Source organism: Bos javanicus, chromosome 16, assembly GCF_032452875.1.
Source record: "Bos javanicus breed banteng chromosome 16, ARS-OSU_banteng_1.0, whole genome shotgun sequence".
Classification (NCBI taxonomy): Eukaryota; Metazoa; Chordata; class Mammalia; order Artiodactyla; family Bovidae; genus Bos; species Bos javanicus.
In genome coordinates this window covers 3,590,917-3,608,362 of record NC_083883.1, presented here as the reverse complement: position 1 = coordinate 3,608,362, position 17,446 = coordinate 3,590,917, and the positions used below count along the sequence as shown (strand labels likewise).

Genomic DNA, 17,446 nt, shown 5'->3' with positions numbered 1-17,446 from the left:
AAGCCTAGTGTTCTTTGATGCCTTCCGTTGGACTGAGCCCCGATTTTGAGGTAGGTGAAATTGGAGAGGAGTGTTGGACCTCATACAGCTCTTGTCTTAAGATCCTGGCCTGCTGAATGGGTAATCCAGCAAGGAAGGGGTTCTAGCGGTTCCGGTCTCCACCCCTCAGTGCTCTCACTACCCCTGTCCTGACAGATCATCCAGCGCATCACTTGGGTGAGCCCACCTGCCATCACACTGGAGTGGAAGAGGAAGGTGGCCCAGGAAGCCATCGAGAGCCTCAGTGCCTCCAAGCTGGCCAAAAGCATTTGCAGCCAGTTCAGGACTCGGCTCAACAGTTCTCACGAAGCCTTTGCAGCTTCCTTGCGGCAGGTGAGTCTGTCGGAAAGGGAATGCAACCGGATCAAGCAGAGAGGAGCCTCATCCGCTGTGGAGTGCTTTATCTACTGCCCTCCATATAATTGTTTAAAAAATCATCAGTATATTTTCTTTCTGTTGTGTTAGAGGATAATACTAAGTTACAGGGTGTTTCATCAATAAATGTTTCATGTGGATGTTTTTCTAACTCTAGAGAGAATGGAGAAAACTCAGAGGAATGAAAATCAAGGGGTAGGAATTTTATATGAGTTTATATAGTATTTTAGGAATGAGTGACAAAAAGGGACGGCATTTCAGCTTCCATGTGTGTGCTTAGTCACTCAGTCACGTCTGACTCTTTGCAATCCCATGGACTGCAGCCTGCCAGGCTCCATGGGGATTCTCCAGGCAAGAATACTGGAGTGGGTTACCGTGCCCTCCTTCAGAGGATCTTCTCAACCCAGGGATCAAAGCCTGGTCTCCTGCACCACAGGCAGATTCTTCACTGTCTGAGCCGCCAGGGAAGCCCCCAGCTTTCATAGTAGTTTGCAATCACGTGGCATTTGCTTGTGCCTTTGGAGGGTGGGGGTGGTGTGGGTGTGTGCAGTTGCATATGTGTACATGTTTGTGGAGGGGAGGGTGGGTAGTTGTGATTATACATCCAGGAGGAAAAAATTACTACTTAATGAGTGCTCAGTACCTGCCAACTCCTGAGTTGCGTTACATGCATCTTACTTAATTCTCACAGTTACCCTCATGAGGTAGATACTGTTATCCCTATAATAGGTGAGGAAGCCAAAGCTGGGGACCTGATAAGCCATATTTCTTTCTTCTTTTTCTGTCCCAGCTGGAAGCTGGCCACTCAGGCCGGTTGGAGAAAACTGAAGATCTATGGCTGAAGGTTCGGAAAGATCATGCTCCCCGCCTGGCACGCCTTTCGCTGGAAAGCCGTTCTCTACAGGATGTCTTACTGCATCGTGAGTCCTTACTTTTTCCTGGAAATTGGAGGGGGCTTCTGGATATCTAATATCTTCACACCCAACCTCGGAGAATGCCACAGTCTAAAGCTTGCAAAGCTGTCTAAACATCTACTATTTTTGAGTTTCTGATGAAGTCTGCTTGGTCCTGCTGTTTATATAGTTCCAATAACACAACCGAAGTTTATTTAAATTAAAGCAGTTAGGTTACTACTTTACAAAACACCCACATTTCTTCCCCTGGCATAGTTATGACTTCTTGCTTCCAGGCAGGTCCGCGTCTGAATCTCAAGAGTCAGTTGCCCAGCACGTTCACACCCTTGCTGCCTTATCTCTTGCCTTACAGGTAAACCTAAACTGGGGCAGGAGCTGGGCCGGGGCCAGTACGGCGTGGTGTACCTGTGTGACAGCTGGGGGGGGCACTTCCCTTGTGCCCTCAAGTCGGTTGTCCCTCCAGATGAGAAGCACTGGAATGACCTCGCTTTGGAGTTCCACTACATGAGGTAGGTTCTGGTCTCCGTCAGCTTTGTGGGGAGCAATTCTTCTAGAGAAGAACCTAGAAACCTCGTATAAATTTTGTACCAAGAGATACAGTGTGCCCTGTCTCTCCATTCCACGTCTCACAATGTTGTAGACCAGTATTTCAGGGTCAGGTCCAGAAATGTGCTCTCTTCAAGGCCTTTACTCCTTTCCCTGCCCTTTCCCCCCATCCTAATTCTTAGACACATCCTCATATTTGCCTTTCTTCCTTAGTCCTCAAAGCCTGTCCCCTTTCAGATTCCATAATTCTCTGTCCTTGTTAGAGAGGCCATTCTCTTTGCCCTCTCTCTGTCCTGAGGGCCATTACTCTGGGCCTGGACTAAGCATGGTCCCCCGTGGTGACGTGCTACTCAAGGATAGCACCTAGATGCTCTAGCCCAGGCCTCTCTGCTCCTCACCAGGTCTCTGCCAAAGCATGAGCGCTTGGTGGATCTGCACGGCTCCGTCATCGACTACAGCTACGGCGGTGGCTCCAGCATTGCTGTGCTGCTCATCATGGAGCGGCTGCACCGGGACCTCTACACGGGACTGAAGGTGAGGGGCCAACAGGGGATGGCCAGTTGGCAGCCAGGTTCATGGGCTCCTTTCTGGCCTTTCCTCCCTTCTTCCTGATTCAGAGCCTCTAGCTCTCATAAGACATTTTTGGAGTAATCAAACTTTATTACCTTCAGTTCCAAAACCCTAAAAAATGTCTCAGAAGTTGTTTTTTGGCCCCATTTTATATCTAGAATATTGCAATTCACTACTTTTACCTATTGTGGTAATAGTAAAAATCTAGACTACACAGAGGAGCAGAAAAGCTTCCTATAACGCTACTATTCTTTCTTTTTTTTGTTCTCTGTGAATTAAACCAGTTTTTTTGGTCAACAAATATTTATTAGTGGTTACTTTGTACAAGGCCTCGTATTAAGCAACATAAGAGGATATCAAAAAACATATATATATATAATTGGAAAAAAAGCATATATATATATATATATATATATATATATATATATATTGGCCAGGACTTTAAAAAAATTGGTCAGTGATCATTTCATGAACAGGTGGCATTTGAGTTTGATAATACCCTAGTGGGTAAAATTTGGGCAGATGTTGGAAAGGAGAAGTTATACCAGGGGAAGAAATAGGCTAGTGCCCAGGACGTGGGAAGGACACTATGACTGTGTGGAGCAGGTGGCTCGTTTGGGAAAGAGAGGGGAAACGACATGCAAGGAAGTGCTGGGAGCAAATTATAGAAGACCAGAACTGTGAAGAATTCCATAAAATTCAAATCCTCTTGTAGACAGTGAGAAGCAAAAGATTTTGAACGAAGGTAAAATGTTCTCAGTTGAATGCTGAGTTCCCCTCAACTAAAACAGCCCCCAGCAGGGAAATAGGGAGGTTTCTTTTGTTTGTCCTTTACACAAGCTAGAAAAGCTAACCCCAGAGTGTCTGGTAGGTTTCTTCTGACAGGTGCCTCTTTTCCCAGTTTATATGGAAGCTTTCAGAAGTAAGACAGAAGAATCTTCAGAAATGCTTACAGGAGCCAAGAGAAATCAATAAAATGAAGAAAAGGACTCTCCAAGTGGCTTCTTCTTCATTTCATGGGAGTTAGGCTCAGCACCTTGAGGTGCTTTTCCATAAGTGGGTTAGAGAACCATATATGGGCTTCTGGATAAGTGGTATAACATTCTCCAGAATTCAGAAGACCCTAAATTGGAACTTTGCTAGAAGTAACATGAATGACTTTGGCATTTGAATCCATAAAACCAAACCTGGACCAACCAGGCCTACAAAGCAACAGAAGTAAATCTGCCTGAGAGTCCTAGAAATACTCACCCTGAGTCTCTAAGGCAGTTCTAGAGTTGATTCAGGTTAGAGATGAGCTCATTCCTTCGGGTGTTTGGTTGTGGCTCTCCTGGTCGCCTTTGGGGCTCGTCCGGCTGCCTGAGTGCTGCCTCCAGGAGGCTTGCTCTGGCCCTTGCAGCTTGCCTTTCCTTGCTTCTCCCTTGTCTCCCTCTCCTGCCTGCCTTCCTCTTCCCTTGTTCTCATCCACTTCTCTGCTCGTGTGCCCTTGTGTGCACAGTCTCTCAGTACCTCACAGAGGAACTCTCAGTTGGTATAAGCGAGTTGGGTTGAGGAGTCGTCCTCTTGGTGACACGTAAACCCTTTTGTCTCCCCAAGGCTGGGCTGGCCCTGGAGACCCGTTTGCAGATAGCCCTAGATGTTGTGGAGGGAATCCGCTTCCTGCACAGCCAGGGACTTGTCCACCGTGATGTCAAACTGAAAAATGTGCTGGTACGTAAGAGCTGCTTTCCCCAGGGTAACTCCCTGTCTCTGCGTGTAAGTGACCTTTGGAAGGAGGTACACATACATCAGGGCTTCCCTAGTGGCTCAGATAGCAAAGAATCTGCCTGCAATGGAGGAGACTCGTGTCTAGGAGACGAGCCCTAGGTCGGGAAGACCCTCTAGAGGAGGGAATGGCTATCCACTCCAGTATTCTTGCCTGGAGAATTCCACGGACAGAGGAGCCTGGCTAGCTACAGTCCATAGGGTCTCAAAGAGTTGGACATGACTGAGTGGCTAATACTTTCACATATAAATATAAATTTGTTCACAGGAAAAGACTGGGGTGAGAGTAGAACAGTTCACAGAAGAATAGATGGATGGTATCTTGGACTTGCAGCATAGGGAAGAATTGCATCATAGGTCTAGCTTATATTGCTTAAGGTTTTTTCTCCTAACCCTCGTGAGAAAATTTAAACTTACAGAGAAGCTAAAAAAGTGGTATGATGAAGACCCACACACTGCTCATCCAGATTCATGTTCTCCCCCCCAGTGTAGGCTGTCTCTGTCTCTGTCTCTCTCTCTTCACCTGCATATGCATGCACATTTTTTTACTAAACTATATGAGAGTAAGTTGCAGATAAAGGTCTGCATCTAGGGAATTCCCTGGTGATTCGTGGCTAAGACTCTGTGCTCCCGATGTAGTAGGCCCAGGTTCGATCCCTGGTCAGGGAACTAGATTCACGTAGTTGCAACTAAAGACCCTGCATGCCACAACAAAGATGGAAGCTCCCAGTGCCGCAGCCAAGGCCGGGAGCAGCTAAATTAATTTAAAACAAACTTTGCTCCCAAATACTTCAGCTTGTATCTCTAAGGAAAAGACATTCTTCCACATAATTAAAATGCCATTATCGGGGCTTCCTTGCAGCTCAGTGGTAAAGAATCCACCTGCCAATGCAGGAGACACAAGAGGAGTGGATTTGATCCCTGGGTTGGGAAGATCCCCTGGAGAAGGAAATGGCAACCCACTCCAATATTCTTGCCTGGGAAATTCCATGGACAGAGGAGCCTGGCGGGCTGCAGCCCATGGGGTCAGAAAGAGCTGGACAGGACTGAGCACAGCACGGCTACAGTTACATAAAGATTTATAACGTTGTGTTAGTTTCTGGCATTAGCAAAGTGATTCCGTTCTACATATCTGTATTCTTTTATCATATTTTTACCAATTCTATGCCATTACAAGATACGGAATATAGTTCCCTGTGCTATAAACATTGTTGATTGTCTGTTTTATATGTATAGTTTGTGTCTACTAATCCAAAACTCCTAGTTTATCCCTCTGCCACCCCTTTCCCCTTTGATAGCCATAAGGTTGTTTTCCATGTCTGTGAGTCTGCTTCTGTTTTGTAAATAAGTTCATTTGTATCATTTTTAGACCCCACATAGAAGTGGCATCATATATTTGTCTCTCTGTCTGACTGACTTCTCTTCTTTTGATAATCTTTAGGTCCATCCATGTCACTGCAAATGGCAGCATTTCGTTCTTTTTTGTGGCTAAGTTATATTCCATTATATATACATGCAGTTGCTTCTTTATTCCTCTGAGACATAGATTTCCTTAGGAAAGGAAACTTGAGGGTGTCAGAAAAGCCCTCAGCTGACCAAAGGAGCTCAGCCTTCTTACTTACCAACTTTCTGCCCTGGGTTCTGGAGGTCAGAGGAGAATAATCAGGAACTGAAATACTTTCCTTATGTCCTTCACTTACTCATTCTTCCACGATTTGCTAAGCTCCTGATGCGTGCCAGGCACTATGTATGTGCCGGGGACGCAAAGATGAAAAAGACAGTCCTTGCGCCAGGTTGCTTACGGTTTAGGGAAAGAAGGAATGGGAGTGGATCTGGAGGCAGAGCTGATGAAGTGCTGCTCTGAGGTAGATGCCTACTTCTGAGCTTGGGTATGTAGTTGAGCACTGTGTGCAGGACCAGGCATAGGGTGACTGTCATCCTGCTTCGTCGGCAGTTGGACAAGCAGAACCGTGCCAAGATCACAGACTTAGGATTCTGCAAGCCAGAGGCCATGATGTCAGGCAGCATTGTGGGGACGCCAATCCATATGGCCCCTGAGCTTTTCACAGGTAAGCCGGAGGGCGGGGAGTGGGTTTGGGCAGAGCTCTGTATTTTAACCAAGTGCTACCCTTCGGACTAAGTAATACCCACAAGTACTACTGGCAGTTCTGGTACAGGCAGGGGAGGAACCAGAACAGGAGAAACCCAAGACAAGTAGGGAGAAAAGGAAGAGGTACAGGAGCAAGAAAGACAGTTATAAATGGGGGGCACCAGCTGTCTTCTGGCTGTCTCTCTGGGCTGTTAGTGCCGTAATTGCCATAGTCAACCAATTATTTAATCAGAAAGTATTGATAGAGTGAAGTCAGAAATAGAAAAATATCATATATTAACACATATATTGCAGAATCTGGAAAAATGATACTGATGAACCTATTTGAAGGGCAGGAATAGAGATGCAGATGAAGAGAATGGACTTGTGGACACAGCAGGGGAAGGAGAGGGTGGAACAAATTAAGAGAGTTTCACTGACATATGTACACTGCCATGTGTAAAATAGATGGCTAGTAGGAAGCTGCTCGGGCTTCCCTGGTGGCTCAGTGGTGAAGAATCCGCCTCCCAGTGCAGAAGAGTCGAGTTTGCTCCCTGGGTGGGGGAGGTCCCCTGAAGAAGGAAATGGCAGCCCACTCCAGTATTCTTGCCTGGAGAATCTCATGGAGCCTGACGTGCTACATTCCATGGGGTCGCAGAGTCGGCCACGGCTGGGCGACAGTGTTAGGATCGGGAGTTGGCTGGACACACTAACTGTAGTGTACTCACAGTAGTTAGTAGTCGTGTACTAACTGTAGTCTTACGCACATCGCAAAGAAGTAGACAGCCATCATTTTTCTTTCCCTGACTTTAAAAAATTTCTATTCCACTTCTATTATTTGATCTTGGCTACTTCATATTTAAAGTCCTTTGATCGTTTCTACTGCAGTTCATCCTACTGTTGTAAACGTAATCTTTCTAAAATATTTTCTTCATGTTCCCTCCTGCTCTAGAGCATAAATGACCCCTTCTACCCACCCAGTCCAGACTACCTGACTTTAAGTATCTTCATGTTCTGCTTCCAACCTATTTACCCACCTGTGTTTTCCAATTTTATTTCCCTAATACGACCTTTCAGGATTAATCTTCTTGACAGTCCCATTAAAATTAAAGGCCTGTTTTCCTTCTCCTTTGTCAAGTTCTAGTCTTGGTTCTCTTAATCTTTGGCCTTCCCAGTGCCATAATTGTTTATACTATAAAATGGGCATTATAAATGTGTCCTTTCTAACAGGGTTGTTATAAGAGATAATGGATAGAGAAGGCTTTAGAAAAAAGTGTGAAAAGGCCTCCACTGATGGAGGTGAGAGTGATGCTGTTGATTCCATCCCTGCTCACTACTTGTCACACTTTCTTGCTGCAGGGAAGTATGATAATTCCGTGGATGTCTACGCTTTTGGCATTCTCTTCTGGTATATCTGCTCAGGCTCTGTCAAGCTCCCTGAGGCATTTGAGAGGTGTGCCAGCAAAGACCATCTCTGGAACAATGTGCGGAGAGGTAAGAGCCACGAGCCCTGCTTCACCGACTCCCCTGGCGGGAGCACGCTGAGACCCCCTGCTCCCTCAGCACCTCCCATCCCCCGCTCTGGCCACTCCACAGCAGGACCTCATACACGTTTAAACCATCGTGGAATCCAGAAAAGACATTTAAGTCCAACCTTTCCTTCCAGGCAGCATGGTTCTGAATTCTCAGAAGGCTTTTTTTCTTTAAAATGTCTAATTCTTCAACTTCCTATGCCGGTATATTCCAGTTTTTCATCACTGTTACTATTAAGTTCTAACCTAGATAAATGCAGCTGAAGCCAAAACTTATTGCATCGTTTAACATCCTGAGCCCACACCGGGCAGTCGGCCTCGGGCTGATCACGCCTCTTCGTTGTGTCGGTCCCTTCTCGCTGCCTCTGGTCTTATTTCGATGCTCCGTTTTCTAGGGGCCCGTCCAGAACGCCTTCCTGTGTTTGATGAGGAGTGCTGGCAGCTGATGGAAGCCTGTTGGGATGGTGACCCCTCTCAGAGACCTCTCTTGGGCATTGTCCAGCCCATGCTCCAGGGCATCATGGACCGGCTATGCAAGTCACATTCTGAGAGGCCAAACAGAGGACTCGATGATTCTACTTGACAGCAGAGACCTTTCTGTTTCACTCTTTATTTTTTTTTCCTTCCCCTCACCTTTTGGCTATGGGTAGAATTTGACATTTATTCATTACAGAGAGCTCCCAAGGGGACTGATGCTTGCTGGGAAACTTGAGACCCTCCCAGGCTGGGATGACTCCCAGATAGTGAAGAGTTGGATGGCTGCTTAGGCATATCCAGCAGTCCCCTGTACCCAAGCTATTTCTTTAGCCAAGAAAAAAAACCAGTATAAATCTCTTCTTATGAAATTTCAAGAAAAGTCGTACACAGTTCCCTTTTCCAGACTCTTTTAGCTCCAGCTGTAATGGGGACTCTGTGCTTCCATTGTGGAGCCCACATTCCCAACATTCTAAGAAGCCTTAGTAGTCCACACTCCTACCTACACATGGGAGGCTAGGGTTTTCTCTACCCAGAGCCGCTTTTCAGTTTACCCTCTGTGGCCTAGTTTGCTCTCAGACATTAGTTTGCTAGCAGATGCCCCATGTCTCTTGCCTGAGTAGGAAGAAGCAGGGGAGGGGCTAATGCTTAGTAAGGAGATGAGTGGTTACAGTTCATTTTTTAAAAAGTATCAAGAAAAGGTGCAAAATATTCCTGAAAGTCTCCAGGCCAGCCACAGTCCAGATGTAGATATTTGGAAGTGTTATTTAAACACTCAGCAGGCTGAGTACAGGAATACATATGTATAACATGTGTTTATACTTTGCTTTTGTTTAATAACAGTGTCCACTAATTTTGGGTTCTTTATTCCTTGGCACCCATTATTTAAGTGATGGAATGCCATGAAATGTACTGTATTGTATATTACTTGGGAAGACACTAGATATTCAAAGAAGTCTGGCAGTTCTTGGGCTGTAGAGGGCTCCACAAGACCAAAGTCTTGAAGATTTTACCTCCTAGCTTTGGTTGTGCTCCCACGTGATGTGGTGAGATTGTGGCTGGGGTAGGAGGAAGGGTGGAGAGAAGAATTACCCTTACTATGTTCCCTCCTTCTTACCACCTGAATTAGGGAAATTCACCTCAGCCTGAAATTGATCACCTGGCCACTTTTAATGTGCTTGAAGTCTGGGCCCTTCTGTTGCTTCAGAACTGGCTGAGGAACCTTCCTGCCGAGCAGTCAGGAGACACAGTGGGGCCTGGGGCTCCAGAGTCGCTGCCGTGGCCGAGGGAGCTGGCAGCAAGGTTGGTCTGGGCAGACTGAGGGACGCACGTTGGGGTGGATTTCCCTAGACATGCCCTAGTTCCCTGGATCCTCTGCAGAGAGGGGCTCATTGAGCAAAAGCCTTTCACTTCTCTGGAAAGGAGGGCTGTGCTGGTTCTTCCCAGACCAAAGAAGTCATTTGTGACTCCCATCAGTTTTAAAGGGACAGAGCCTAGGCAGCAGCTTCTCCTAATTTTTAACACTAAAAAGAGTGAAAGGGAAGGCTGTAGTACTGCCACAGATAGAAACGCAGGACTGTACAACTCTCAGCTCCTACCTGTCAGCTCTCCGTTGCATTTTTGGTGGTTTTTTTTTTTTTTTTTTTTTGCATTTTTGCTTGAGCTGCCAAAGAGGCATCGAGAAAGTTTTTCCCTGATCAGAGAAGTGGTTTGGGGTAGCAGGGCTGCGAAGTGATAACTGCACTGAACGACACTTTATTTTTTGGCTTATTATTTAGCACTGAGAAGCCAAGGGGGTTGGTGATTGTAATAGCACTTTGGGGAGTAGACTCCCCCTGGCCTTGCTTTGGAGAGAAGGCATGCGTGGTATTCCATCTGACTAGTCAGGAAGTTCATACTGCATCAGAGTGGGATAAATGGCCCTCCAAGAGTCCATTGCCAAAAGAGTAGTTGCTTTCTTTGAGTTTTCAAAGCTTGATTTTTGGATTTGCTGGATCAAATACCCCACTTTTTCTTTAAAAGAAAAAAAGAGGGTTTATCCTTCTAAGTATGAGGGTGGGGTGGGTTAGGACTAGTGGGTGTTTAAGTGGGTTAGGTGGGAGCAACCTTGAGAAACTTGTATGGCAAACTCCCTTGGGGATTTTAAATAGCACTACTGTTCTTAAAGGGTTTTATTTTTAACTTTATCTGCTTTGTTAACATCCAGTCCAGCTGAGCTGATGGAAAACAGACTGTGTGTGAACACCTGACATTGGAAACCGGTCTGGATAGCTTGTTGTCTTTTGTCTTTACGTAATGTTTTTGTGTGTTTGTTTTAAAGGACTAATGTTTATTATTACAGTGTTAAATAAAAGTGTAATATACTAAGTATGTAGAATAAAAGTGCAATAACAAGAGAAAATTACTCAGACACAAACTGCAGTTCTTACACTCTCTCCCCTCTTGTGCTCCCTGTCTCTATCCATAATATTTTTACAGCAGGACAGTGTTAATTGTGTATATTTTTAAGCCATACAACTATGGGTTAAGTCTTCATTTAGTGTAATTTTGAATGGCTGGACTTGGTTTTATAGCGTGTGCTTCTGGGATGCACACACACCAGATGTGCTGTATAATAAAGATCATATTAACATTTTAGGTTTACATCTATTTGGCTTTTGTTTTCCCTTCCCTTGCTATGTCTACCGGATGCTCCCTATTCCATTCCATTTCCACTGGGCTCCTAGAGGTCTCTCAGTTTGCCATAAAGATTGACCGAACATGTTACTCTTCCCCATGGATCACTCCCAGTCCCTGGGCACTTGACATGACTAGAGGGTGGGGCCCGGGAAGGGGAGGTAGGACAGCAGAGGAGAAGGGGGAAAAGTGCAGTGGCAGCAGTTTATTTTTCAGAGCCTCTCCTGGGTTCACACCCTTTGTACCAGCCTCTCTTTAGCAGGAACTTGCAACATTCTAAACTTGTGCACAAGCCTGGCTACTCTTTATTACATTCTTGAGACATTTGGGGCATGGAATACAAATATGGGCCTCTCTGCATTTGGAATATTTGAACTTATTTTTAGGCTCAAGCTGCTCTTCAGATTTGCTTCCTTGGCAGTGCCCAATGGACACCATCATAGGCCTCTACCAGCAAGCAGCAATCTCTGTAACCACCAGGGGCTGTCAGCATGGAGCATGCCCTCTCCCAGGGGCAGGTGTGTGTTGTGTTTTGTTTTGGATTACAACATCAGACTCCATGGCTTCTTCACTTTTTGCTGTAACTGCTTATGGTTTGTTGTTCAGTCACTAAGTGATGTCCAGCTCTTTGCAACCCCAAGAACTGCAGCACGCCAGGCTCCTCTGTCCTCTACTATCCCCTGGGGTTTGCTCAGATTCATGTCCATTAAGTCGGTGATGCTATCTGCTGCCCCCTTTTCCTTTTCCTTCAATCTTTCCCAGCATCAGGGTCTTTTCCAGCAAGTTGGCTTTTTTCATTAGGTGGCCAAAGTATTGCAGCTTCAGCTTCAGCATCACTCCTTCAGATAAATATTCAGGGTTGATTTCCTTTAGGATTGACTGGTTTGTTCTTCTTGCTGTCCACGGGACTCTGAAGAGTCTTCTCCAGCATCACAATTCAAAAACATCAATTCTTTGGCACTCAGCCTTCTTTAGGTCCAACTCTTATATTCATACATGACTACTGGAAAAACCATAGCTTTGACTCTACAGACCTTTACTGGCAAGGTGATGTCTCTGCTTTTTAATACACTGCCTTTGTTTGTCACAGCTTTACTTCCCAGGAGCAAGCGTCTTTTAATTTCATGGCTCCAGTCACCATCTGCAGTGATTTTGGAGCCCAAGAAAATAAAGTCTGTCACTGTTTCTATTGTTTGCCCATCTATTTGCCATGAAGTGATGGGACTAGATGTCATGATCTTATTTTTTTGAATGTTGAGTTTTAAACCAGCTTTTTTACTCCCCTCTTTCACCCTTATCAGGAGGCTCTTTAGTTCTTCTTCACTTTCTGCCATTAGAGTGTTATCATCTGCATATCTGAGGTTGTTGTTATTTCTCCCAGAAATCTTGATTCTAGCTTGTGATTCATCCAGCCTGGCATTTTGAATGATGTACTCCGCATATAAGTTAAATAAGCAGGGTCACAATAAACAGCCTTGTCATACTCCTTTCCCAATTTTTAATTAGTTGGTTGTACCATGTCTGGTTCTAATTGTTGCTTCTTGAACTGCATACAGATTTCTCAGGAGACGGTAAGGTGGTCTGGTACTCCTATCTCTCTAATTATTCCACAGCATAGTCAATGATGCTGAAGCAGATGTTTTTCAGGAATTCCCTTCTTTTTCTATGATCCAGCAAATGTTGGCAATTTGATCTCTGGTTCTTCTGCTTCTTCGAAACCCAGCTTGTACATCTGGAAGTTCTTGGTTCACGTACTGCTGAAGCCTAGCTTGAAGGATTTTGAGCATAACTTTACCAGCATGTGAAATGAACACAATTGTACAATAGTTTGAACATTCTTTGGCATTGCCCTGCTTTGGGATTGGAATGAAAACTGACCTTTTCCAATCCTGTGGCCACTGCTGAGTTTACCAAATTTGCTGGCATATTGAGTGCATCACTTTCATAGCATTGTCTTTGAGGATTTTAAATAGCTCAGCTGGCATTCTGACACCTCCACTAGCTTTGTTTGTAGTGATGCTTCTTAAGGCCCACTTGACCTCACACTTCAGGATGCCCAGCTCTAGGTGAATGACCTAGACCTTTTTTGTACAGTTCTTCTGTGTATTCTTGCCACCTTTTCTTAATCTCTTCTGCTTCTATTTGGTCCTTACTGTTTCTACCCTTTATCATGCTCATCCTTGCATGAAATGTTCCCTTAATATCTCCCAATTTTCTTGGAGAGAACCCTAGTCTTTCCCATTCCATTGTTTTCCTCTGTTTCTTTGCATTGCTCATTTAGGTAAACCTTATCTCTCCTTGCTCTTCTCTGGAGCTCTGCATTCAGTAGGGTGTATCTTTCCCTTTCTCCCATGCCTTTTGCTTCTCTTCTTTCCTCAGCTATTTACAAAGCTTCCTCAGACAACCACTTTGCCTTTTTGCATTTCTTTTTCTTTGGGATGGTTCTGGACCATAACATTGCCTCCTGTACAATGTTATGAACCTCTGTCCACAGTTCTTCAGGCACTCTGTCTACCAGATCTAATCCCCTGAATCTATTCATCATCTCCACTGTATAATCATAAGGAATTTGATTTAGGTCATTCCTAAATGGCCTAATGGTTTTCCTTACTTTCTTCAATTTAAGCCTGAATTTTTCAATAAGGAGCTCATGATCTGAGCCACAGTCAGCTCCAGGTCTTGTTTTTGCTGATTTATAGAGCTTCTCCATCTTCAGCTGCAAAAAACATAATCAACGTGATTTCAAATTGACTATCTGGTGATGTCCATGTGTAAAGTCATCTCTTTAAGTTGTGGAAAAGGGTATTTGCTAAGACCAACATGTTCTCTGGACAAAACTGTTAGCCTTTGCTCTGCTTCATTTTTCTGTACTCCAACATCAAACTTGCCTGTTATTCTGGGTATCTGTTTATGACTTCCTACTTTTGCATTCCAATCCCATATAATGAAAAGGACATCTTTTTTTTTGGTGTTAGTTCTACAAGTTCGTGTAGATCTTCATAGAACTGGTCAACTTCAGCTTTTTTGGCATGACTGGTTGGGGCAGAGACTTGGATTACTGTGATGTTGAATGGTTTGCCTTAGAAATGAGATCATCCTGTTATTTTTGAGGTTGCACCCAAGTACTGTATTTTGGACTCTTGTTAACTGTGAAGGCTACTTCATTTCTTCTAAGGGATTCTTGCCCACAGTAGTAGGTATGATGATCATCTGAATTAAGTTCGACCATCCTGTCCATTTTAGTTCACCAATTCCTAAGATGTCAGTGTTCAATCTTGCCTTCTCCTGTTTAACCACGTCCAACTCATGGACCTAAAGTTACAGGTTCCTATGCAATATTGGTCTTTACAGCATCCTATTTTCCTTTCACCACCAGACGCATCCACAGCTGATGCATTGTTTCTACTTTGCCCAAATGCTTCATTCTTTCTGGAGCTATTAGTGTTTGCCCTCTGCTTTTCCTGAGTAGGGGCTTCCCTGGTGGCTCAGTTGGTAAAGAATCTGCCTATAATGCAGGAGACTGGGTTTGATCCCTGGGTCAAGAAGATCCTCTGGAGAAGGAAATGGCAACCCACTCTAGTATCCTTGCCTAGGAAATCCATGGACAGCAGAGCCTAGCTGACTACAGTCCATGGGGTCCCAAGAGTTGGACATGACTTAGCAAGTAAACCACCACCACCCACTTCCCCAGTTACATACTGGACACCTTCCAACTGATGCAGGGGTGGGGGGAAGCTCATCTTCTGGTGTCTTTTTATACTGTTTATGGGGTTCTCGTGGCAAGGATACTGGAGTGGGTTGCCATTTCCTTCTCATTTTGTATCACATTTTGTCCGAACTCTTCACCATGACCCATCCATCTGGGGTAGCCCTGCATAGCATGGCTTATAGCGTCATTGAATTATGTAAGCCTCTTTGCCATGACAAGGCTGTGACCCATGAAGGGGTGTGTAAGTATTTATTGCATTATTATTTGTAATACTAAAAAGTTGGAGGCAGTGTTAATGTATGACAACAGGGGGTGATTAAATTCTGGTTCTTACACCATGGATTGCTATGCAGCCACTAAAAGGAATGGTGTAAATTTCTCTGTACTCACGAGGGAAGATGTTTATACTATATCCTATAAAAAATACACATAAGAATTATTTAGTGTGACTTCTTTTTTTGGTAAAACCTCTTCCATTCTCCCATAACTCCAAATTATCTAGAGATCTAGTCCATCTCTCTATATGTACACAGAGAAAAGTTTGTAAGGACATATATCAAAATGGTAACAGCGGCTTTCCTAGGAGAGAACATCCAACGTCTAGTGGATTGAATTTCTGTTACTGTTCATCTACTATGAACATCTATTTTTATCGTCATTTTAGAAAATGAATGAAATGGCTAATTTAGGAAAAAGGAAATATGTGTTGGAAAGACATCAGAGGCTCACAAAATCAATAGGAAACCGTAAATTCAGACTCATTGAATCAGCCAGTCGGAACCGGAGCAAATTTTCATGGTGGCTGTGAAGAACGGTTTCAGTCCTGATGCGTGTGCTGCCAGGGAGGGTGTTCTCAGCTGGCCCAGCACAGCCCCAGGCCCGTGTCTTCTCTGTACTGTCTTCTGGGTTGGAAGACTCCTCCAGATCCCACGGTAGGAGCCCGGAGCCTCGATCTGCCTGCTCACCAAAACCACATTCAGTGGAGAAGACGTGATTCCTGAAAGGTAATCAAAGAACTGCTAGAAAAGGAACACAGACTCAGGACAGGCTCAAGGTGACAAGTGCCTGCTGTGGGTCACCTCTTGGGCTGCTTGATGTTTATATCCACCCTTCTGGCACTCCTGGGTGGCAAGGTCAGGGAAGGAGGTTTATAGATTGGAGCCTGTGCATGGAGGGGAAACAGCCAGGTTTCCGGGAGGTTCATTTTTCAACCTCTGGGCTTGCTTTCATTGTAAGAAGACCTCCTTGGTTTTTATTCCAATTTCCTTGTTTTCTTAGCAAGGCTTCTCAATGAGATTAACCATAAAAACACTCAAGCATCCAGCAATGTGCTATAGGCTTTTAAAAAAAATCAAAGTGTAGTTGATTTACAGTTGCATTAGTTTCTGGTGTTGAGAAGTATTTCAGTTATACATACACATATTCTTTTTTATATTCTTTTCCATTACAGTTTATTACAAGAGATTGGATGACTTCACTGGTAGCGTGGTGGCGAAGACTCCATGTTCCCTATGCAAGTGGCCCGGGTTTGATTGCTGATCAAGGAGCTCAGATCCCACATCCTGAAACTAAAGACCCTGCACACCACAGCAAAGACAAAATCCTGTGCCACAGTAAGACCAGCACAGCCGAATAAATGAATAAGTAAGAAATAGTTTCAGTTCAGTTCAGTTCAGTCGCTCAGTCGTGTCCAACTCTTTCAGCATGCCAGGCCTCCCTGTCCATCACCAACTCCCGGAGTCCACCCAAACCCATGTCCATGATGGGTGATGGCATCATGGACATGGGTGATGCCATCCAACCATCTCATCCTCTGTCGTCCCCTTCTCCTCCTGCCCTCAATCTTTCCCAGCATCAGGGTCTAAGATATTAAATATAGCTCCCTATGTTATATAGTAGGACCTTGTTTACTTATTTTATATATAGTAGTTTGTATCTGCTCAGATGGGCTCCAAAATCACTGTGGATGGTGACTGCAGCCATGAAATTAAAGATGTTTGCTTCTTGGAAGAAAAGTTATGACAAATCTAGACTGTATTAAAAAGCAGAGACATCACTTTGCCAACAAAGGTCTATATAGTCAAAGCTATAGTTTTTCCAGTAGTTATGTACAGATGTGGAAGTTGAACCATAAAGAAGGCCTAGCATCAAAGAATTGATGCTTTTCAACCGTGGTGTTGGAGAAGACTCATGAGAGTCCCTTGGACTGCAAGGAGATCCAACCAGTCAATCCTAAAGGAAATTAACCCTGAATATTCGATGGAAGGACTATTGCTGAAGCTGAAGCCCCAGTACTTTGGCCCCTGATGGTAAAGAGCCATCTCATTGGAAAAGACTCTGATGCTGGGAAAGACTGAAGGCAAAAGAAGAGGGCAGCAGAGGATGAGACGGTTCCATACTGACACGTAGAGAAACGATGCAGAGTTAGTCTGAGACATTCTACTGACCAGGATTTGCTTACAGTTTTTAAAAATTATTATTAGATACCTGCAAAAAATCATATTTACAAGCATCCTTGTAAATTTGTGGACCAGAACATTCCCATGGTCTTGAGGCCCCTCTGGGCTCTTCCCAGATGCCAGTCCTGATTGTGCTTATCATTCTCTTGCTTTAAAAAAATTTTTTCCCAGATACACCCTGAGTAATACATAACTTGGTTTTACGTGTTCTTGAGCTTTACAAAAACGGTGTTACCTGTATTTAACCTTCTGTAGCTTTTTATTTTCACTCGCAAGCCTCTGATTTCACCCAAGCTAAT

General features: G+C 44.4%; 1 protein-coding gene across 5 annotated transcripts in view; it reads left to right on the top strand.

The window, feature by feature from the left end:
• The window catches only part of DSTYK (dual serine/threonine and tyrosine protein kinase), a 57,311-nt gene extending 40,852 nt beyond the window's left edge, over positions 1-16,459 (top strand). The window contains exons 6-14 of one of the 5 annotated variants that reach the window (XR_009729843.1): positions 196-372; positions 1,205-1,334; positions 1,681-1,837; positions 2,276-2,408; positions 4,041-4,154; positions 6,163-6,277; positions 7,657-7,791; positions 8,225-9,605; positions 10,510-10,940. Coding sequence is in view for 4 of the 5 variants with exons in the window: in XM_061381991.1 (XP_061237975.1) it covers positions 196-372; positions 1,205-1,334; positions 1,681-1,837; positions 2,276-2,408; positions 4,041-4,154; positions 6,163-6,277; positions 7,657-7,791; positions 8,225-8,412 (1,149 nt within the window). In the remaining variant the exon portion in view is untranslated. Of the gene's footprint in view, positions 1-195; positions 373-1,204; positions 1,335-1,680; positions 1,838-2,275; positions 2,409-4,040; positions 4,155-6,162; positions 6,278-7,656; positions 7,792-8,224; positions 10,941-16,138 lie in introns of those variants that run through there. The other 4 variants (XM_061381992.1, XM_061381991.1, XM_061381993.1 and 1 more) reach the window with 4 other exon arrangements.
• The last annotated feature ends 987 nt before the right edge of the window (positions 16,460-17,446 follow it).